We start from the raw sequence: 22,574 nt of genomic DNA on the forward strand, positions 1-22,574 counted from the left end.
AATAAATTACAGTTGTTTTCTGCAAACAATTATCTACCATCTTGTCGCTACCAGCACGGTGTGCGCGAACAGCCTTTTCGCAGCCATGTTAATGCGTTTCGGCGAGGGACAAAAAATAAATGTGCACAGTTTTTCTCCGGGAGTTTTTCGAGCTACGTTGCCTACTGTTCACGTTTCGCTTCTGCTGTGCGGTGGTAGGCTCGCGCCGGCCAAGCTGAAGGTCGTGCTGGATAAGAATGGTGAATTATTATGTCTTTGAACGGTACGCTCTTAGGGAAACATTTAGCGCCCGGTCTGCCGGCCGGGTTTCGCAGTTTATTACCACCGCTAAAGAGGTTTGTCCGCTAATGGTGCAAGCCGGTATCGAAGATGATAAGGATCGTGTATTAGGAAAACGGTAACATCTTCTTTAAAGGAAAGCTGTGTTTGTTTTGGGAAAATAAAGTCCTTAAAGTCAGAATTAATCAAAAACGAACTTCAGCTCATTTGTCACGGAACCGAACGGTGAAGCCTTTCCGTCACAACATGGTTTCACAACCACTTGGCGAATCGCTATTTATATTAGTTTCATTATCAAACTACCCACCATCCATTAAAACCTACACTTGGTTAGCGTTCGTTATTCGCCTTCGACACTTCACATCCGGGCCGATCGCGTCGCCCGTACCTGACTTCCCAGACCCCATTTACTCTTGAGCTATTGTTTGGAATTTTCATAAAACTTTTTTTTTCCCCAGCACGCTAGAATAATATGAAACAAATGAGAAAACAGCAACTCCATCATCAGCCAACCTTCCACCCATCGCTTGCAATTCTTTGTTTCAGAACCCACGCCCAACTACCACTCTGCCGTGCTTCTTCACGCTTGTGTTCTGCTCCCCGGCTCTCCGAAATTCCGAGCTCACAAACTTTCACAATCTTGACCTCCTAAGCCACTTTCCCACGACCGACCGACCGACCGGCCGAATCCCGTTTGAACCCGCGTGGTTCGCTCTACTCTTTGATGCTACATTTTTCACGTGATTTTTTACTCCTTTTTCCTCCACGGCGCTATCTTGAAGATCTTGAAGAAGTTTTCGTTATTATTTATATTTCTAACCCAATCATCATACCAACTTTCTTACGAACAATCTTCGTTAAGGAAGTGGTGCATTTGTTTCTGCATTCTTTCTTTCTTTGCTTTGCTGGTGGTTGTTTCTCTCGGTTTTTGTATTTCCTCGGCCTGTTCGAAGTGGGCACCTTTTCCCCCTTACCCAAGGACCCAGTTGCTGTTTACTGTTCCTTGAACTGTCCGAGCAAATAATTTTCGGCACGAAGCGGTAGATTATCATCCCGCCGCCCGCAAGCTTATCCCGTTCGAGAGAGAGAGAGAGAGAGAGAGAGAGAGAAAGAGAGAATATGCTCTGATGAGTGTGGCTCGGGGAACAAGCAGCACCAGATTATGCTATAAAGTCTCAACTGATTCTAATTAGTGCTGGTACCACGAGGACCGGCAAATTTATTCGTTTGACAGCACTAATTTATAATGAGAACTTCACAAACACCACTCACACACACAAATAAAAAACCGGACCGGACTATCTTGCTTGGAGCACACTGAGGCGGGAGCTAATAATATTTAATTCAACATTATTACGTTTAAGCAACGAAAGGACTCGACCCAGCTACATTTCACGCACAAACAAAAACCTGAAGATTCATTAAAACACGCTCAGGATGATCATGCTTGCTCTTACTGAGACATTTGTTTTCGATCACTCTTCTTCTTGCTACAAAAGGTAAAAAACGAACACACTTTTTATCAACACAGAGAGCAAAAAAAGCGCTTACGCTGTGCTTGTGCTCCATCAAAAATCATTCCAGTCGTCTCCGTTTTGTTTTTCTCTACCACCCAGGCAATTGGGGGGCAACAGATGGATGAAATATATATGAAGCTCAGAATAAATGTCATACCATTTATCACGGACAGACCCTCGGGATGCCACCGGCACCATCCACGACACGCAGCAGCAAAAAACACGAGACCTAAACAACAAAAACGCGGAACACTGTCCGTAACGAGGAACTTTAAGCACCAGCAAAAAACAATCTCTCCACAAGTGAAGATGAATTGAAAGCCAGCTCGCTGGGAATCTGGGTTCGCGCTTCGAGAGCCCTGCCGTACGTGAGCCGTTGCGATCAACACACCGAAGCCGACGGCAGTGCTGACGGAAAGAAAGTATCAAAGTGTCATATCCTTCGCCCAACCCGGCCACCCAGCCGAAAACAATACGGTGCTGGAAATGATTTTTTTTGCATTTTCGTTGGCCTTAGCGTTGCTTCAACTCGAAACACCGGGCGGGTTGAAATATTTGATCCAATCACAACGCGCACCACTTTTGCACCCGTGTGACGCGCCGCTTCCATCTCGCAAAGCGCCCTCACATGATAAAGCGATCGCTGTATATCAACACCGAACCCCACGGTTCCGGGCTCGTGGCCGAGTGGAATGTCATTTCGCAACTCATTATGTTTTCGCGCTATGCTAAGCGAGAGAAACGGAGAGAGTAAGCCAGTCTGCCGATCTCCGACAATCAGCAGATGGTGTGAGAGTGTCCCTGGGCGGGATGAAGCGGCTCAAGGCAGCAAAAAACAGACGGAAAGCAATTTTCAGACATCACACATTTTTAACTGACACCAGAAATCAGTCTTGCTCAGTGGTGGCAATTGCTTAAAGCTTTTCTTATGCGTCGTACACCAATTTTACGGTCACATTCTTGGAACATTCTGAGGAGAAGAAAAATAGAGCCATTCTCCGGAAAAACAAACCCACACACACACAAAAGCCTTCTGGTCATTCCGGACCGTTGGTCTCACAAGCGTCTGCACCTGTCAGCGAACGCCCGTGTGTGGAGTGGCTTTCGGCACTTGACCAAAAATCTGTTGCAATTCGGTGCAATCAAGCAGTCGGTGCAAGTGATGCATCCATCATGTTCCCGCTGCCCAACAAACCAGACACACCCCAGGAACACATGCTACAACATCCACGGCGCCTGTTTTCTCTCTCCAAACTGCCTCTCCAATTTCTTGCAGTTGGCTGACTTGGTGTCCTGCTAACTCTAGCTTAAGCTGGGTCTTTCAGCCGGGACGCTTCTACCAGACAAAATGAATAACTCGCTGTCCGAAGATGATGGAGTCACGTTCCGGTGATCGGACTGGCCAGCAGGACGATTCTCGAAACTGCACACAGGTGGTGGTGGGATTGACGTTGGTCCGGCTAGCAGTGAAGAGACAGTACCATCTCGAGGACTCACGAATGTCTTACTGTGTGTCGACTGTAATTTTGAAGCATTCCCGAGCATTACTGCTCCGAGGTTGATGCTTGCATTCAAAGTGCTGAATTCGGCCGAATGACCGGGAGATGGCAAATAAATGCTCGCCAGATGGTACAAGCTTAAACGATTTATATTCCTGACAGCATCAATGTCCACGGATGGTTCAATGACAAGTGGAGGAATATAATTTGATTCTACTGACTGAGACACAACTCATGTCCAGTAAAGCGAGTGATTTTTAACTCAATATCAGTCTTAGTTGCAACTTTTTCTAACAGATGGCGCCGTCATGCACTTTCGCTTAAAGTGTTAGTCTTAGTGCAGCAAAAGTTTAGAAGCTCAAAAAACAAGCAATTATATAGATTTTCTTGGTCAATTCTTCATTCAACTTATCTCCAACCCACACACAACCCGTTACGCCCTATAGTTGCCATGGAATATCCCACTTAAAGTGGTAAAAATGGCACTCCCCGACAATGGGTCCCATTGAGCCTTGAACTTGTTTTTTTTTCGTTGTGTTTGTTACAACTCTCTAGCTCTTCTCGTAGTAGTAAGTTGCTCATTTTTACGAACCTTCAAGAACACAACAAACACTCGGGCACCACGAGCGACCACTCATCCCTTCCGACAGGGCACGGAAACCATTGCGCGGAGCACCCTCGAGATGCAATTTCCCAGTCTCGGCACGTTCGCCTGATTGTGGATAATCGAAAATCATGGCCCCACTACGGCAACGGCGAGCGGTGGCCTGCGGTTGCCATAATAACAATACTAATGGAGCAAGGGCGGCAGCATTGTTGCTAGCGATCCGATTTTATGCCCATACTTCGGGTGGAACCCGGTACGGGGTTTTCCCGGGACTTTATTTTAACCACATGATTGCCCACTTAATTGGCAGCAGGATGGACGTGGGATGAGGGTTGGTTTTGCTCGTTTTTCGATTTTCTTTTAACCTCCAATCCATGCTCTGCCCTGCCGAAGCTCCGTTCCGCACGGGATATCCCCGATCCGGATCCTCTTGGGTTCGCTTTAATCGGGTGCCACTGTAGATCGTAATTAATGTTTTTATCGTCATTTGATACATAAACGATATTTCTAGCCCTTGGCCTTCTTACCGCCCGTCGCCTTACTCCCGGTCTCTCTCTCTCTCCCTCTCTCTCTCTCTCTCTCTCTCTCTCTATTAACTGTGACCTTTTTTTCAGATTCGGTTCAATCGCACCGAAAATCTTAACGCACTCCGAGCTAGCAGTGCCCGAAGCGGGAGAAGTTTATTTCCTACTTCAAATTCCCGCAGGACCCTCCACAGCGCACGTACATTCTGACCCGTTTGCACGTACGGAATTACGATCGAATGATTTGCATAGCGATGTGCGACGTATGCGTTCCTGCGTTGCCTTTTTCGCTGCGGGCAAAAGCACAAGTATGCCAGCTGAGAAATGGTACCGCAAACCTTGGGAAGATTATGGGCGAAGTTGATCATTGATTTATCCGCCGTACGTGCAGCAAAATTTTATCCCATATGTCACATATGCCAGTTGCCCCACTGGAGCATACCGTTCTGGCTGATAAGCCAGAAGTGCTTATTGCGCACTTCTAGGCGCTTCCATTTTCTAGCACACGTGAGTGTGTTTTACTCCCGAAGCAATAAAACACATTCATCAGACAAGTTTGTTTACTTTTTAAGATAAATTTTAAGTTGTTTTTTTACAGCTGATACGATAGAAACCAATCGATAATGATCGGAACCGCACTTAAACTATAACGATTCAGCCGTAGCCATGTTCTTTTCCAACCGGTAGCATTAATTCTATCGAGCACGAGTCGAAATTAATCCACTCGACCAACATCCACTCCATGCATATCGTAAATAGTTATGATAATTAGACACAACCGCCACAACGACAGTCCAACCGATCGAACCGAACAATGGAACATCGATCTCATCAGTGCTTCTCGGTATCATTATGTTGTGTTAAAACTAACGCCACCTGCTTTCGTTGATAATCGCGGGCTTTCTCGTTTCACGGTACCACCACATACATGAAATGATGATGGTGGGATATAATTTTGCATACAAATGTGCAATACATAGCACCTGCTCATTGGAGCTGCATAATTTTACATCTGCTTGATGAAGATGACATTATGTGGAGTTGAACAGTATTGATAAAGCTCCATTTTGGTGAGCTTGAGTGAGTTAATGAATGTGTGGAGACTGTGTGGTAGTTCAATTATTTTGTTAAATGTTGTGTATATAAGCTTCTAATTTTGATGTTATCAAAAATGTTAAACATATATTCAGTTGAAAGTTATTCAACAATTAACAACTCGATAAAGTATCTCAAGCAATTTAGCTCCATCCATGCTCAAGCATCTAGGAGGCATATGCGCCTGCAAGGTATGCAATGTAAGGTAAAATCGATTAAACCTTCAGCACATGATCGAAAACAAGCTATTCAACTTAAAGAGCTCTTTAATTTCCTTTGGTTGGGGCAATTTATAGCCATTGTTTGATCATGAAATGACTCCGAACAGCCGAACACAAGATGAGGTTCTTTGGCTCACACGAGCTTAGAAAAATGAATTGAAGCATATAGCATAAACTTCAAACATATAACTTTAATAAACCCTACATCAACACTATCGAAAACATTTCAGCTTGTATCAATTACGATCAAATATATCCGCTTAATTAAAATTAACTCCACAAAAAACCCGTGCCTTAAACACTCGCCATGGTCTCAATTGAAAATAGCATGTACAACCTAATCGCTTCACATCCGCAACATCGGCAACTAACAAAAAACCGATTACACAATGCCGACATTAAGTCTATCGCATGGCACACAACACACACAAAAGAGCTAAAAAAGCAGAACCGGTTCACAGCCACTGTCAATTCATTATTTTTCCGACAGCTTTAATGCCCCCGAGGATACAAACACTGCCTGTTTGCCGGTTTCAATTAAAATCCACTCATGAAACATCGCAGCAAAAATGAAACCCCATCTACCTCCATCGTCCCGGTCCACGCACGATCACCACGGGCGTGGATACAGCGACGCGGTGCAATACGATTTCATCCTGTTCCGATTGAACCTAGCCATCTACCTGGTGGTTGGTGGGAAAGCTACTTATACTACAGCTTGCCCGATGATAAAGCTAGTCTTCCCGACCGGGTGAAGGAGAAGCTTCACGCCGTACACTGAGCAGGTGAGAAACTCCACCTCCACCAAAACAAAACCGGCCTCGGTACAACAACTTTCACCGTGAAAAAGTACAACTTTACTATCGGTTTGGTCTAGGCGTAACTCGAGCAGTCCGCTTCTGCCATGGCGCAATAGTGCCCATGTACAACGACAACGATAAAAACAACTTCTGCATAAAGCATTCCTTTGAACGCAAGGAAAAAAGGCCGGCCGCCTTACACTACCTTAAACGACTCCACCGAGAGCGATCGTAGATTTTCCCAACGGAATGCTAGACATGCTTTCGAGGATGGTGCCTCGAGGATGTCCCATGCTTCAAGCACGATATCCCGCTCGGGAGGCCTTTTTTCGCCATTCGAATCATTACTTCGTGCTGGTGGTGTGGCAGCTGGCAAACACCTTCCACTTCGACCCGGTTCGGAGCGTAATTGCATAAAGCAAAAGTTTTGTGACTAATGCCACCAGTAGGTCGAGCATCATGCACATGCCATTAATCCTTGTTCCAGGAAAGGAAAACGTACCCGTACGCAGAATGTTCGACCGGCAAGCGCACAATTGCGAATCACCTGGCAAACAAAAGGTGGTAAGCCTTGTGATCGTTTTAAACTGTCCCATTCAGGGAGAATCAGGTATTCAGGAAAAAAGTTGCCTACTCGTGTGTTGCGTTCTCTCCCTTCCTTTCGCACGAACCACTCTAACACGTGTACGATGGATGGCTGGATGGAGTGATATTGGAATTGGGAGAACAACGGGCGACCCCCGTAAGCATGAAATGCAATCTACCGAAACCCGGTCTCGGATAAATGGAAAACAAACAAAAACCGGATAATTTCTGCCCACGCCCAACCATCACAAAAGCAAGCAAGGAAAAGTCACCATGGTTGGTCTGCGCTGGAACTGAATTATTTCCAAACAAATCCAAGCAAAAAAGCCACTCAACCAGCTAGCTTCGAAACTAGTATCCGGCCGATAACGTAATCCGGGCTGCCTTCTTATGCACCAAAATATCCCTGCGGTACAATTTTCTGTTGAAGAACTGGCAAAGGTAAACACATACCGCCCATAAGGACCACGCACGCACACGCACCCACATCCCGGAATGGGGAGGTAAAAAAGTCGAATTGTAATCCTATCTCTTGAGCAAACCGAAGCTTTGGGGCACCAGCAAACAACTTCAAGAACTTCCAAGATGAGGACAAAAACTCCTTCCACCGTCCCCGTTCCCAGCACCACCTGGCAAAAGGTTAACTCTTCCCGGATCCCGGAAAAAAGGGGAAAGATTAATGCGGTAAGATTGTAAACTCGTGATGAAATGCCTAGCGTGCCTGCCGGGGCCGACTGCGTGATAGGGAGCGGATGTAAACGCTACCGCCCGGCCACGGGAAACAAGTAAATCCAATCGAATTTTATGAACATTTTTGCATTTCAAATGAAGCGCATCGTATCGGGCGGTTCCGATCAGGGCGGCAAAAAGAGACACCCAGAAACCGAACCCCATGGGAGGCCGATTGTGTGTTGATTGTGTGCGAGCAAGCATTTGTCCCACCCTCCGCTCGAAGTCGCATCCAGTAGGATCCTTATGGGCAGAACGGTCCCTCCAAATACGGGAGGCTGAACAGCAATCCGGATTAAATGGAAACATATTCTCCTATCTCACCTGAAGCAGTGGGAGGGAGGGGGAGAGTGAAGATTGCCTCACCCATATCTGCCCTTCCGGCAGGACCTCGAAGATAGAGATCATCGGAAGTGATCGTTACGGTAAACTGCTGATCCGTAAGACACCCTGACGTTGATTTATTGTTCAACAGGGTTTGGAGATGGTTTGCTAAACAAAAACAAACATCCTGCGACTTCCAGTCAGCCTGCTCTCACCCACCCCCCTCCCCTCCTCCCTTGTTTCCCACATCCTGTTTTCCAGCCCGATGAGCCGTGCCAGATTGCATTTGATCGTTGGATTATTGTCTAACCGGTCTACCGGTCTGCCGGGCGGATGTTTTGCATTCCTGTTGTTGTTCTGCTGCATACTGTTGATGAGGACAATATTAGGACTTTTTTATCCCTCTCATTGTGTGCTCTGTCTCTCTGGTTTGCAGTCTCGGTTGCTAGCCTCCACAAGCAAGATGTTTGTTGTTTATTGGGCAGCAAGTCAACCTAACGTAATGTTATTTATAGGTTCTTCCATTCCGCACCAAAGCCAAACCATCATCATCATCATCACAGGGGAAAAAAAAGGTTCGATGAAAGGAATTCTATATGTGCCCAAACAAACTTCTTCATTTCCAATATTGGTTTCTGCTAGTTTCATTCATCGGGCCGAAGGTAAACAGAACAGACGAGCTTTGGCCCTTTTTAATAATCTACATCAACTGCCTGCCTTTGAAACGGCGTACCAGGCGTCTCCATCGGAACAACAAATTTTCCAATGACACTATAAAGTAAATTTACTTGGCCGTTTCCAACCGACCGAGCTCCTTCCCCCTCTGAGCTAAGTGAGTCATACATAAGGCCACCTACCATATGTTCAAAGTGCGATACCAAATTCCTATCAAGCTAAAACACAACCTAAGCAGCGAGAAATGAATAAAAAGAAGAGAAAAAAATCAAATATCCTTTTATGAACATTTCCCCGTTTGCTTGTTTATGTTATTGAGTTTTAGCGACGTACACGTTTGCTTGCCTCAAGTGCGAGAAAATTTAACCATGTGGCACCTTACAATAATCGCGTGAAAATGTCTTTGTCACCCGCTCTCTCTCGCTCACTCGAACCCCACGGCATTCGTTAGTGAGGTGTAGCGATGGGCATTTTTGGCAGTGGAATTGGTTTCGGACGATTCAATAAAAATTCGAAACCAGTTCCAAAAGGTAGGTGCAAAAAAACGTCCGGAACCGTTGAAACTGTTGTAGTCGTCCGGAACCGTTCAGAACCGTCGGAATCGTCTGGAACCGTCGGAATCATCCGGAACCGTTGGAATAGTCTTGAAACGTCGGAACCTACTGGAATCTGCAGAACCGTCAGGAACCGTCGGAACCGTCTGACAACGTCCAAAACCGTCGGAATCATCTGGAGCCGTCCGGAACCTTGAGAATCGGACGAACCATCTGGAATCGCATTCCGTCAGCGCGATGAAAGTAATATACGTAGAAAAGCATTCTTGTTATCCTTAATAATACCAAAGGGGAGATTATACTCGCAAATTCTTGCCGATCTCTCCTTGGAATCGGAACTGGAGTCGAACCGGCTTGATCCGGAATGGAACCGTAGGTGCATTCCAAACAACCCATCACTAGTGTCGTGCGCACCATACCATTGTACAATCGTAAAAACTCTTCGCTTACACAAAACGCTATCAGCTCGGCTTAGTAGAGGGGAAAAGATCGGAAAAATAGCGTCGCAGGGTAGGGTGATGATGGTGCGGTGAGCGGCAAAGGGAGTGAGGTGTAATAAAAAAAGGTAACTGTAATAGCGAACGATGATTTCATTTCGTGATAAAGGTGTTACACATTTCACGCCACGCGAAATTCGGTGCTGGCCCCACTTCGGAAGCTGCTTTTCTGTCGACTGAAATGCGATTATTTAGCGTGGGACGACCCAACGAACGCAAGGGTTAGTTTCGGCGGGGCGTGCGCGAGCGGGAAATGAGAATTCAAGAAATGGTAAACAATTCGCTAAACGACATTCGAACGCGCCCGTCCGTTCGACAATGGCAGTTTACCGAGGGAGGCAAATGTTCTCACTTACCCGGCAAACGCTTCTTTGCGAAACCACCTTTGCACAATGGTGGTAAGTGACGGATAAAGCTCCAAATTGCCGCTGGCTCAAAGTACGAATTCTCTCACACACACACACACACACATACCGCTTCAGATCAGGATTTAGAGAAACGGTATTTTTGCCGCGTTTCTTTTCTGTTCCCCTATCGCACCCTAAGCTAAACAACGAACGCAACCGTTCAAGCCGTTCTAATCCTTTCGGAATGTTCGACGATTTTTGCTTTTGCGACGAGTTTTACCCTATTTAGCACAAATCTTTACACTTCATCTTGGCGACAGAGTTTCACCATCTGCAGAACGGATCCGGCGTTAAAACCGGCCGCTCATCACCGCCAGTACACAGCGGCGGAATGGCATATTTTGTTTCGCAAACCCGGCACATTTTCAATCCGACGCGTTCCGACGCAGCCTGTGCTCCATCATGCGGAACTCGTTAAAGTGCAGCGGAACGTTTCCTGCCAGCGGCCGTTTTTTTTTCGTTTCTTCGTTGGTTTTTGTTTGATGCGATCTCTTTTTCCCTTTTTCCATCTTACGGCAACGGGAAACTTTTAATGAATCTCCGTAGCACCCAGAATCTTTACCCCATTTTCTGTGCGATCTTTCGCGGCCTGTAGTTGAGAATGCGACGTTGCCTTAAAAGAGGCCCGGGAACGACGATTCCACTGAGCCTGAGACGCTCAGTCATTTGCAAATACTCGGGTGTGACGGTTCTGCTGCGAGTCATTGTTGGCGCACCAGAAACGCAGGAGGGGGGGCACCAAGCAAGGTGAGAGGCTGGGAAACGTTCGGCTCCGGATGCAGCAACATCGTTGCTGGTGAAAACTCCCCGAAAAACCGCCTCAAGGTGTTTCTTATTACAAATAATAGGAGCTTAAATTCTTATCCGGCAGCCAAAAACTCTCGCAACTCGATTAAGTTTTCAGCAGGGGGCGAAAGCTTTCAGCGATTCAGCACGGTGCTAAAACCTCGCTGTGACGGTAATTACTTTGCACTTTCGGATATTTGTCGAATGGTGAGGATCGTTCCCCTACCCCGCGGGATGCCCTAGCACGATGCGGATCTGGTGACCTTGCTGTTTTTTTTTTGTCTTTTGCTTCAATTTAGTTTATGGTCGTTTGTTTATGATAAGTTGATGAAATGATTTTAGTTTGACAGATTCCGTTTGAAGCCCTTGTTCACGGGTTTGAATGAAAAGTGCTACAAAACTACTGAGAAGTGGAAAACAAAATGCGATTCCTATGAAATCTGCTTAGCTGTAGACGTATATCTGCAGGAAGCTGGGTCTGCTGATTGCATACTTTCAGGCGTAAATCTTTATTTTTTCATATTTGAATGCACTATTCAGTTTTTAGCTTTAATGTGAACGTATTTAATGGTTAAAAAACATTGTTTCATTCTTTTCACACAATTTCTCATCCAAATTGGTATTGGCTTACACAAGATTTATTTATTACAACCGAAAATAATAAAACCCACAAACTCACTACTTTAAGCCCCTGCTCTTAAAGCATGGCTCTCGTGTTATCCTTTCGGTACGCTGCCCCCTCTCCCCAATACGCCCGCAGGCGACAACTTTTCTATCATCGCCGATTCCACACACCATTCCAAGGGACGATGGTGAAAGTGAAATAATAGATTTTCGAAAGCTTAGCGCATTTTCGTTCGAAAAATGTGTGAGCGCTGGCGGGCTCGCTGGACCCGTTCGCCGAAACGTATGACAACCGGTGATGAGTACGTTGAATGAATAATTTATTAGCATCCGCATTCACACCCGAAAGCGTGCCGGTGGCCACCATCGACGTGCCTTGTTGCCGATGTTTTTCTTTCACTACTCGCCCATAACTCGAGCCCGCTGCTGCTGCTGCTGCTGCTGCTGGCTACGCTACGCTACGGGGTGAAGATAACTTTATTATAGCGCTGGCCGCGCCATGTGCCGAATGTGTCTGTGGCTTGTGTCAGTCGTTGGTGTCGACGTTACGACGGTTCCCTTTTCTGTTGCGCGCCCCGTTCCTGCTGCCTGTTGGAGGTGCGTGGAAAAGAAAGAAACTTTGCACCACCAGTGACGAAACAATGATGAATGGTCCGTTCGAGGTGATTATATGAAAAAATAACCATTTCCTGCTTTGCGCGACTTTGCAAGCGTCAACGAGCGGCACATTTGTACTAAATTAAGGACATCGCGAGTAAACGAGAAAAAGCGAGAGGCAACCAAGAGACTAAACCTTTCGTGAGGATGAGTCCTAGGACGGTGAAATGGACATACAAAAAAGCCTCCTTTCTGGACGAAGGCATTAAAGCATAAGCACGTCCAAGCGCCACATTAAAACCTAGCACAATAACGGCGAGAATGGCTTCGCCAGAAAGTTAGGCTCGCCGCTTCTAACCACCACCTAGAGTCCTTGACACATCCCAACCCGCTCGTACAGGAAGCTTCAGGGATGTGTCACAACAGCATACTGGTGCCGCCGTACGCTGCCTGTAGCATAATGTTTCATCTCGAGCATGTTTCCTGTCAGCGGGCAGACGCATACACGACGACGCAAATAACAAGCTCAAGACGCAAGGCATCACCTAATAAAGGAATTAGATTATAATTAAGAAAGTTTATCCTTTTCACCCCGTTCCGCTTGTTGCGCCCGGCGGTTCGTGCGTTCCACCGTTTGGCTGAACTCTCTCACTCACTTACTTTAATCTCTTCTCATCCCAACAAGAGGGCGCGCGGCATCGCCGTCGTTGGGTCAACGGGCATCAGCAACAAAGCACTAATTTCTTCATCTAGCCAAACCCTGAGCGAAGGGCGAATGGAAGGTTCGCTCGAAACGTTCGTAGAAAGAAAAGCTTACAGCAGCGCTAAACTGACCAGGACCGGTCGTGAGAAGCGAGCAGAAATTGATTCTAATTAGTGGAATTCATTTCAGCGAAGAAATCGGGCCGGTGTGCCCGGGGACGTGCGGGAAAGCTGTGGTCCATGAAAATACAGCCGGTTAAGAGGTTTTCGTTAATTTTTCAGCAAACAAGCAAAGATTGTTAACGTGATATGTTTGAGGTAAATGAGAAAAAAGAAGGTTTGTGCTGTTGTTCTAATAACTGCATGAAATTGCATACCTTTAGGCGTTCCTGTTCACTAAGCATTTCAAATGATTCAAACAGCATATTCTTCTCGTACAATTACTCACAGTTTTGAAAAGGCTACACTCAAGAGTCCCGCAAGTATTGTTCCAAACATCATTAACGAAATACTAATGGTGACAGCTCACACAATACTAACATGCCGAAAACAACGTTCGCGTGACACTCTTCCACTGAACAGTACTTCTCTTCCGATCTCATACTAGCTGGCAAAAAACGGAAACTCTGTCAAAGAATGCACTTCCAATTGCATTCTATGACAAAGCTGCTTTTTGGTGACGGACCCGGACAGGAACAGCCTCGCACAACACAAAGCAGGACGAAACGAAAGCTCCAGAAAAGAGGTCCACTAACAATCCCGAGAACGAGAGAGCGTGTTATCGACGCGTCGAGAGCAACCATTTTACATTGACGAAAGCGACGTAACTACTGCTGCTCAAACTTTTCTTCCACCACTTCCTTTTCTGCTTTCGCTGCTCACGAAACAAAACACGCTCTATTTGTAGAAGCACATCCACGAAAGCGTTGTTTCGCTGGGTTCCTTGGACTTAATGTACCGTATTACGTATCGAACTCGAAGCGCGAACTGTGCAAATGAAGGTGAAGCGAAGAAATACTTCCTGTCCGATTGTTGTTCCGATGCTTGAAAAATGCACCGGAATGCTGCATTTCGTCGTTCCACTTGTTTGCAAACTCAATTTCCCTTCAGTCGAGTGCTGTGTGTGAGTAGTTTTTATGATGAACGAATTACGGAAACAGCACTCTACCCTTTATTTCTCATCGATCCTTTCCTTCCTCGAGCTTGTACAACAAAGCTTAAACTTGTTTTCCGAAAAACAACCTCAAGATGTACTCCAGTACAATCGCTCCGGGCGATGCCATAAGCAGCACACATCAAATGACCAACGCTCAGCTAATGGTCAAATCAAGCGCAAACTTTTCAATAAACAAGCACAGAAATGAAATAACAAGCAGCAAACATCACCCCAAAACACGGTACAACAGGCAGGTTAAACACACAGGCTCCCATTACTCCGATTCCGGACGGCCGATCCGGGTTTTCGGTGACAAACTGTGGTGAAGCCTACTACCACACCCGATTGCATTTCCCAAGCACACTCAGGTAGCCGAGCTGCCTCCGTTCGGAAACTTATAAATGCCTTCTGGTGCACCATAAATAACAATTGCCGGAAACCCAACAAACTCCCATCTGAACTGCACATGCATTATTTCGCTATCGAGCCGATCCGCAGAGAGAAAGAAAGAGAGAGTGAGGCACACACAAGAACAAGCTGTACAAAGAACAGGCTGCATTCTTACGGGTTTCTTACACTGCAGACACTGCTCCCGCAAGGCAATTGCAAACGGTACAAAGGTGAAAAAGAAACACACCAAATCCGAACAATGGAAGCACAATACCTGACGCTTCCCGGTTAACGTTGTTTGCCTGATTTGTGAATAGGGCCACAGGGCAGGCCAAATGTACCGAATGCAATAGAAATGCACTTTACTGTTCTCTGAACGGCGTCGGTGGGGAATGGGCAATGGGAAAATTATAAAATTGGTTTCTCTCGTGGGAAAAAAACGTCTTGCTAAGAGATGGGGAAAGTAACGATAAAGGGAAATTCTTTCTATTTGAACGAATGGTTTCCTTCTGTATTTTTAGATTTCAAGGGCCATTTGTGTTTCTTTTTTTTTTTTTTTTTGAGAGAAAGAAATTGAATAATTGAGATATTCCAACATCAAATATCTTTTTCCTTTACTTTAAAATGCACTCATAACGAACTTAAAGAAGTTTATTCAATACATTGCTACAATAACCAAACATTGCATACATTTAGGCGTGTTAACATCCCAGCGTTACGCGCTAGGTTACAGCTTCAAGTCATTAAAGACAATTAATGCCCTTAACAATGGATTGATTTTCAATTACCGAAACCATCCATTCTAGCTCCGTTTCAACAATATTTCAAATACAGTAATCTCGATTTTCTATGTTCTCCCTAGAACGACACAGAACCCTCCTACCAATCTATTTTCCTTCCTAATCGGTGTCAATTCTCTCTACGATGCCTCCGCCATTTGCCAAGATTTATCCCTCCCAGTACGCCAGTCGGCCAAAGCCGTCTCCCACTTTCGCTCTAATCTTGTCCACGTACGCCAAAACGTTAGATTTAATTAACTTTCCTCGTAATCATTACGATTGCTTTACCAACCGCCGCCGAACGATGGCTTATTATTTCACGGTTCAACGATAAGCCCAAACTATTGGGCTATATGCTTTACGACGGTGAAGGCATAGCGAACGAGCCCACCAATTGTATCAAGTCAGGTCACGTACGCCGTCGGCCGCCAGCATTTGCCCGACGTAAACCCGTCAGCGCGTTCGCTGGTCAGCCATTTTTATGCTCCACAAAATGACAGCGGCCAGCAAAACGGATTCGTTCTCGGTCTGTGTTCTGTAACCGTTCTCGTCACCGGCTGTAGTAAATTGTAACTGCACGACTTACGACCAATATTCGCGATCCTTACAACGTCTGGCGTTCGGAGTCGGCCGACTTCCGGCTCGTATTTCTTGCCCATCCGACTGTGAATCCTAATGACTGCTGATGTGCGATAAAAGAGATTGTCAGTAGGGCAGTTTGTTAGCGAATGAACGAGGACAACAAAAAAGCCGATCGTTACTTATCCTTCGAAGCTCACACCGGGCCGGGTATTTAAATCGCAAACTAGCGTTGGAACCCATCGCTTTGCATAATTGTGTTCAACCATGGTAAGATGGATCCGTACGGAACCTTCTGCCTGCTGACTTTACGCTCCGATCCAGCACAAACAATAAAAATTAATTAAAATCCCTTCGGGTTCGCTTCTTCAAGGCACACCTGTGATTGAATCAGGCAAGATAAACACCAGTCCAAATGAACTTTAGCTGCAGAACACTGCAATGTTAAGTGAATAGATTTATTTGCAAACTGATGACAATATTCTACCTGTGCAATGTTTGCTTTTGATCTCTGTTTCTCTTTCAATATATGAGCAATCCCATTAGAGCTTTCAAGCATTGCGGAAAACTCACACAACGGGTGAGGCAATAAATATCTCACCCTATCCTTCAAGTGGTCGAGAACATTGCAGAGGATCGAACAACAAAAAATTTCACTGAACAACCATTGATGAAAGCTGTTTCGAGCTGCCAAACGATACGGTCATCACGTTCATATTACACTTGAAGTTTAACCCATCGTACGGTGCACACATCCTAAGCCAATGGCTCAAGAATCCGCCGACAATGGATCGATTTGGACGTGCGACCTCTTTTTGGTGCCGGAGCTACTGCTGCTGCGGTCAAACGGCAAATGAATCTTCATCATCTTCACCCTGCTAGCGAAAGCATCAACGTCGACGAGGCTACTTACGCGCCTTCAACAGCCCGATAAAAACCTTCACCACCGGCGCACCTCGTAACCCGTCCACTCGTAAGCGCATCAGTCCACAAGAGCAGCGCTGCAGCCCTACAACCGGCCAATGACAAAGGAGCTAAGGATAACGAAAATTTATTAGAAACCGTACGATGCAACTGCTGCAGACCGACGCCAAAGGAGCGTCATTTTATCAGTTCGAACGATCCTGCAAGTCAGGGCAGGCCAATCAGTTGTGCAGAAAATTAGACGATGATAGATTGTGCGTGCAGCTGCACGGTAGCGGGCAGGGTTCGGAAAGTTCTTCCTGCACCGTGGTAAGACTTTAATAGACGCCATCCAGAGTGTGGGAGACGCACACACAGTGACAAGCAATCCTTTTCACAAACACATTTCTCATTAAAGTTTGATCGATGCAGTACACGGTCCGGGGGTGTTGTTTGAAATCGAGCCATCAATGCAGACGCCTCGTATGTCAGCAAGATGCTTCAAAACTGACTTAAAATACGATTCTGACTATAAGGGAGTTGTAGAACTAATTAATATTGTTCATTTGTCTTCATTTTGACAGCTTTTGAATTATTTTTAATGATGGCAGTGCTTTGCACTTCAAATTGCATACTTTCAGGCACACACAACTTCATTTTTTCGAATGTACCATTCTTTCGCAATATTAAATTATGTTCATTAATGTTGTCATCTTTCAGCTTTATTGATACAATTAAATAAATAAATTGCGAAACAAGCTATCAAATAAAAAAACACACACAAACATACACCCACTTGACCCTAAATTGACCTGCATGATTGCTCATTAACACAACTACATTCGTTCTTTTCGCCTAACATATGTATTAATCATTCCGCTGCTCGGTCACCACCCAGCGTATGCCGGATCGTTTATCTACAGCCCGGACCCTAGCCAGCGTGCAATGATTAATGTGGCACACCGTACATCATTAATAATTTTCTGCAGGTGATATTGTATAAACCGATAGTAAGTCCACCCTCAATCATGCCCAGGCATTATGTTTTATTCAATCGGAAAGTGAATGATAAAATGGTTCATCAAAGCTTTTATCAGTAAAGCAGTATCATTAATTGAGTTACCGTACAAGCCAGCTCCGGTCACACTGTCATCACTTCGGGGCGAATCGAAACCACCGAGCCCCTCCAACAGTCCGGAGTGAGTTATTCTCGCTGCAGCAGCAAAACATTAAACGGTCCGAACATGGTGCTGCTGTTTTCCATCTACTTCAACCTGCTGCTCAGCTACGCCACCGGTCTCGTACCGTTCCGTTACAACTTCCGCCGAAGACGCTTCGAGTCCTGCACACCGTGCGTGCCCGTTGCAATCGTGCTGCTGCTCCTGTTCGCCGCCGCACAGTACAAGCTCGGTCGGCTGCCCGAGCGCATGAAGATCCCCAAGGTGGGCATGCAGGACATCATACATGCGGTGGAAAACTTGGTCCTGAACGGCAACTGTGTGCTGATCGCCGTGCAACAATTGCGATTTCTCGAAACCTATCGTCGGCTTCTTACCGACCTGCTGGCCAACGCACGTACCTTCGCCCGTGCCGGCCGGGTCGGGCGCACCCAGCAAGCGGAACTTCTTGCCCAACTCGTACTGCTTCCGTGTGCCGTCTACACGCTGCACACGTCCATCTACCTCACGCTGGTCGAATGGGCGGAAATCAACATTGTCCATGCAGTACTCTTTATGGTCAGCCTCATTCCCAACATGGCACACGTGAACAACTTTTACGCCCTGCTGTTTGTACAGCGATTGACGCTCGGGGAAATCAACGACAAACTCGCCAACCTGTGGACCATCTGCATACGGCCCGGAGATGCGACCCAGCTACCGCCACCTGTGGTCGAAGTGCTTCCGGCAGCCCGTCGCCTCCAGCTCCATCTCGTCGAGTATCAACAGTGTGCCGGCACCGTGCAGACGATCCTGCGCCAGTACTCCCTGACGGTGGCACTGTATTTGTTAATTCTGTTCCAAGAGCTCATATCGAAGGTGCATATCTCCGGAGGAAACATGCCCGCCGTCTTGATGCAGCAGCTAACAGTTAATGGTTCTTCTCTTTACTTTCTACATCCTTTAAGTTCTTCTATCAATTTACACACTTTTACACACTCTCGCTCGGGAATGATAGCCCGTTCGAGCTGGAGGCCATGGGAACTGCAATGATTCTCGTGTACGGGTTCGATACGGCACAGTTGATTGCGAACTGCTACGCAATATCTGAACAGGTATGCAGGCTGTGTGCGCGTGTGTGTGTGTGTGTTAGTTTCTTTGAACTGCTTCGATGGCAAACAACATGCTCGAGGAAATAAATGTGCCTTCTTGCCATTCCATTGCTACAGAGCGAAAGGATCAAATCGTCCGTGCATCGGCTCTCGTTGATTCCCGGGCAGGATAAATATTTTCACGAGACGATTAAGACGTTCCTGCTGTCGCTGAACCATTCGATCCTGAAAATCAACATAGCTGGATTGTTTACAATGGATTTCGAGCTGCTTACCGGGGTAAGCAGAACGACGCGTGATCTGGTGGCATGGATTCTGTAAATTAATACTTTTTCTCCAGATGATAGCAGCCATTTCCAACTTTGTTGTTCTATTGATGCAGTTTCACATAGAGTAAAGCAAAAGTAAATTATCTTACTGGCACAAACAGAACGGTACGAAACCTTTGTCATCCGTAGAATGAGTTAACAAATAAAAACAAGACCCAGGGGACATATCAGTCGTCTCAGGGATGTCCACTATCATAACACTGTGGTAAATACAATATCACGGGACTAATAAAATTGATCCTGCTCTCTACTTTCATTAACTCCTACTACTCGATATGATCAACTAGCAGCCAGTTCCGAGCCATCCATACTTCAATTAAATCCACATGTAGGTGATGCATCGTATGAATTATTTATACTTATTCGTTCCGTTTTCGTTACTCAACGTACAAACGATACGTAAGGCTGTACTGTACACAAACATGTTTGTCAGTCATGAAAAATTGAGTTTACCAAAGAAGTGGTTATGGTAATTACGAAGTATAACTATTTACATATTTATCCAAGCGAAACAGCCGAATGCTCTCTACCAGTCCATGTCTCTTTTTCGTTCCAATAAATAAGGATAATAGCATGACACACACACTACTAAGCAATCCACAGTTGCTCGAGAGCGTACGCCTAAAGGTATGCAATCCGAAAGGCTAATTGATCTTTAACAATGCCAAACACTGTTCAACAAAACATAGCGTGGGTTACAGTATCAAATCCCTTTCCGAAGAAAACTGTGTTCGATTTGCTTCTGGAAACTGAGGCCACAATAATCAATTATCAGCCGATAAACAACATAGAAACATCACCTAATTATCTTTCCAAGAACTATCTTAAGTGAATGTCTTATAAAGCATAATCGAATTCCACAACCCAATTTGAATATGAAATGGTTCAGCACGATGCGTCCGTTCCAGCTCCAGCGACTCAAAGCAACACCGCCAGCATAACAACAACCAGCATTAGAGCTTCATCATCACCAATTCATTTCATTGTTGCTAAGTGAACTCATTTGGACCTTCGCCGAACGCTCTCGCCAATGTTACTCAAAACCACGCCACCGCCATCCTCCATTACTGATAAAACTCACAATACCACAACAAAACCCCCAATGCGCCCAACCGCCTAATGAGCGGAAAGGTTCCGACTGTTTGCGAGACCGGGCGAGCGGGCCAGCACGCGCCCGTTCACGGTTGAAACTTACTTAAGCCATACCATACCGCACGGACCACCGGCGACCACTCGAACCAACAGTAGGCGACCTAATGGACTGACCACAATCATCAGTCACTGTTTGTTCGCTGCGGCCGGCCAGCGCTCAGTGGGATGCCTGCGGCGACACTGTGCAGCGCCTAGACTGTGCCGTGCCGTGCTTCATCGCGTTCTACGGCCGAGGACTTTCTTTCACCCCGTCCTGGATGCTCCCACCTCGTGCCGCTTAAACTTATCGTTTCTCGCATTTTAATTAACTATAAAAAGGAAGCATTTTTACACTTCATTTTCTATTTGCCAAGTTAATTAAACTTGATTTCGTTCGTCATCGCCGGCGGTGTGGACGCTCGCTGCTAGCGAAACACCCAACAAGCGACACTTGCTGGAGTTGAACATTTCCCTGTTCAGCCCCGGGTTTCCCTATCCGCTGGTTGTCTTTCTTTTTGATCTGCTTCGCTTCACTTCATCACTAATCGAGTACACTTTGCTGCTCACCCAGCCACCCCACCCAAACGTTGCTCCAATGCACCGGGACGTCATCTCGAGCATCATTACCACGGTCAACCCAACCATCCATCCATCCACCCCGGGGGAGAAAAAGCGTGGAAAAACAGCGTCAGAAATTAACTTTTCACCGGTTTGCATTTCATTTGCGCCTGCGGTTCTCGGTTCCTTTTGTGCCCGAAGACCAAACAGCCCCGACGCAACTCAACAGACGACGACGGGTCGTTCCTAGCATTGGCAAACGATACCGTCCCACGCTACCACGGCCTGCACTCGGCTATGCACACGATCTTGGAAAATCTAATTTCATCCTCCGACTGACGCCGGCTGTCGATTCGCGTTGTTTTCACGAACCGCAAGCGTGACTGACAACGGGTGTGGTGGATCTTTGCCGCACGAATGTTCCACCTGTCGATTGTGTTCGGTTTCGGGGGAAAATGCATCCCTCACGACCCGTACACGACCAAATGTCCGTGTGGCATGTCTTACAAGTATTTTACCGGTGAGTGGCGCTTCTTTTCGTGCCGCTACATACTTATGCATGTTCGACGAAACCATACAAAGCATTCTAGCCGGTGTGACTCAATGGCACTTTAGCATTGGAAGAGGTCGTTTGAAAGACATTCCTGAAAATTGTTTATTGCCAACAGTGTGTTTTAGTAAAAGCTATGCTCAAAGTATACCAATATCACTAATTGAGCTATAATTGTTCGAAAATGGTTTTAATTTACGCTTACCACGATATGATACGTATTGTCCTGTAACACAAACCTTACAGAACAGAAAAAATGCTCATTGCATATATTTAGGCGTATCATGCACTTATTGCATACTTTCGGGCTAAAACTCAATTTGAATATCATAGTACGCCATTCTCGTAACCCAGTTACGTTTCGCATTATTTTTAACCGATTTCATTCGCTTTCATTAAGTTAATTTATACTCTCGCTTATTTAACTTATTAAGCCTTAAATGACAATAAAAAGCTTTCTTGTGTCGTGCCACTAAAAACAACTCTTTTCATTAATTGATTTAAAAAGAATCTTCCACGCCCCCCATCAACAGCACACAATGCTTCTTCCTCGATTTTTCACAAATGACTTTCCAGGGATACAGATTATGTCAATAATCGTATCGATGTCCTGTAGGTTCGGTTTGTGGTTTATCGTTTCAGCTCGGCCGGGCCGTTATGCACGATGTTATAAAGCACGGACAGTTGCCGGCGCGCCTTCAATCAATTATGGTCGGAAGGTTTCGCTCGGCCGAAAGGGGAGCTCATTATCACCAACCCGGGTCCCACACCGGTGCACCCTAACCACACCACGACAGTGTGGAACGTGGTTCTGCCCGTACACAGTGAACAACCGTAATTAACCCTCGTTTTACTGCCCACGGGAGTTCATTTGGCCGTCCGGGTGGTTCACTGCATCGTCCAAATGC

General features: G+C 46.0%; 1 protein-coding gene across 1 annotated transcript; it reads left to right on the forward strand.

The window, feature by feature from the left end:
* Nucleotides 1-18,073: 18,073 nt before the first annotated feature.
* LOC118517076 lies at nt 18,074-19,440 on the forward strand. Its single transcript, XM_036062927.1, has 3 exons — nt 18,074-18,865; nt 18,955-19,101; nt 19,216-19,440. The coding sequence occupies exons 1-3, from the start codon at nt 18,074-18,076 to the stop codon at nt 19,417-19,419; spliced, it is 1,143 nt and encodes a 380-aa protein (XP_035918820.1). The 3' UTR covers nt 19,420-19,440.
* The last annotated feature ends 3,134 nt before the right edge of the window (nt 19,441-22,574 follow it).

This window comes from Anopheles stephensi, unplaced genomic scaffold, assembly GCF_013141755.1.
Source record: "Anopheles stephensi strain Indian unplaced genomic scaffold, UCI_ANSTEP_V1.0 ucontig46, whole genome shotgun sequence".
Taxonomy (NCBI): Eukaryota; Metazoa; Arthropoda; class Insecta; order Diptera; family Culicidae; genus Anopheles; species Anopheles stephensi.

Coding starts and splice junctions, on each gene's coding strand:
- LOC118517076 (XM_036062927.1), top strand. CDS start 18,074: ATGGTGCTGCTGTTTTCCATCTACTTCAACCTGCTGCTCAGCTACGCC. Junction 18,866..18,954: donor TCCAAGAGCTCATATCGAAG/GTGCATATCTCC, acceptor ACATCCTTTAAG/TTCTTCTATCAATTTACACA. Junction 19,102..19,215: donor GCTACGCAATATCTGAACAG/GTATGCAGGCTG, acceptor CCATTGCTACAG/AGCGAAAGGATCAAATCGTC.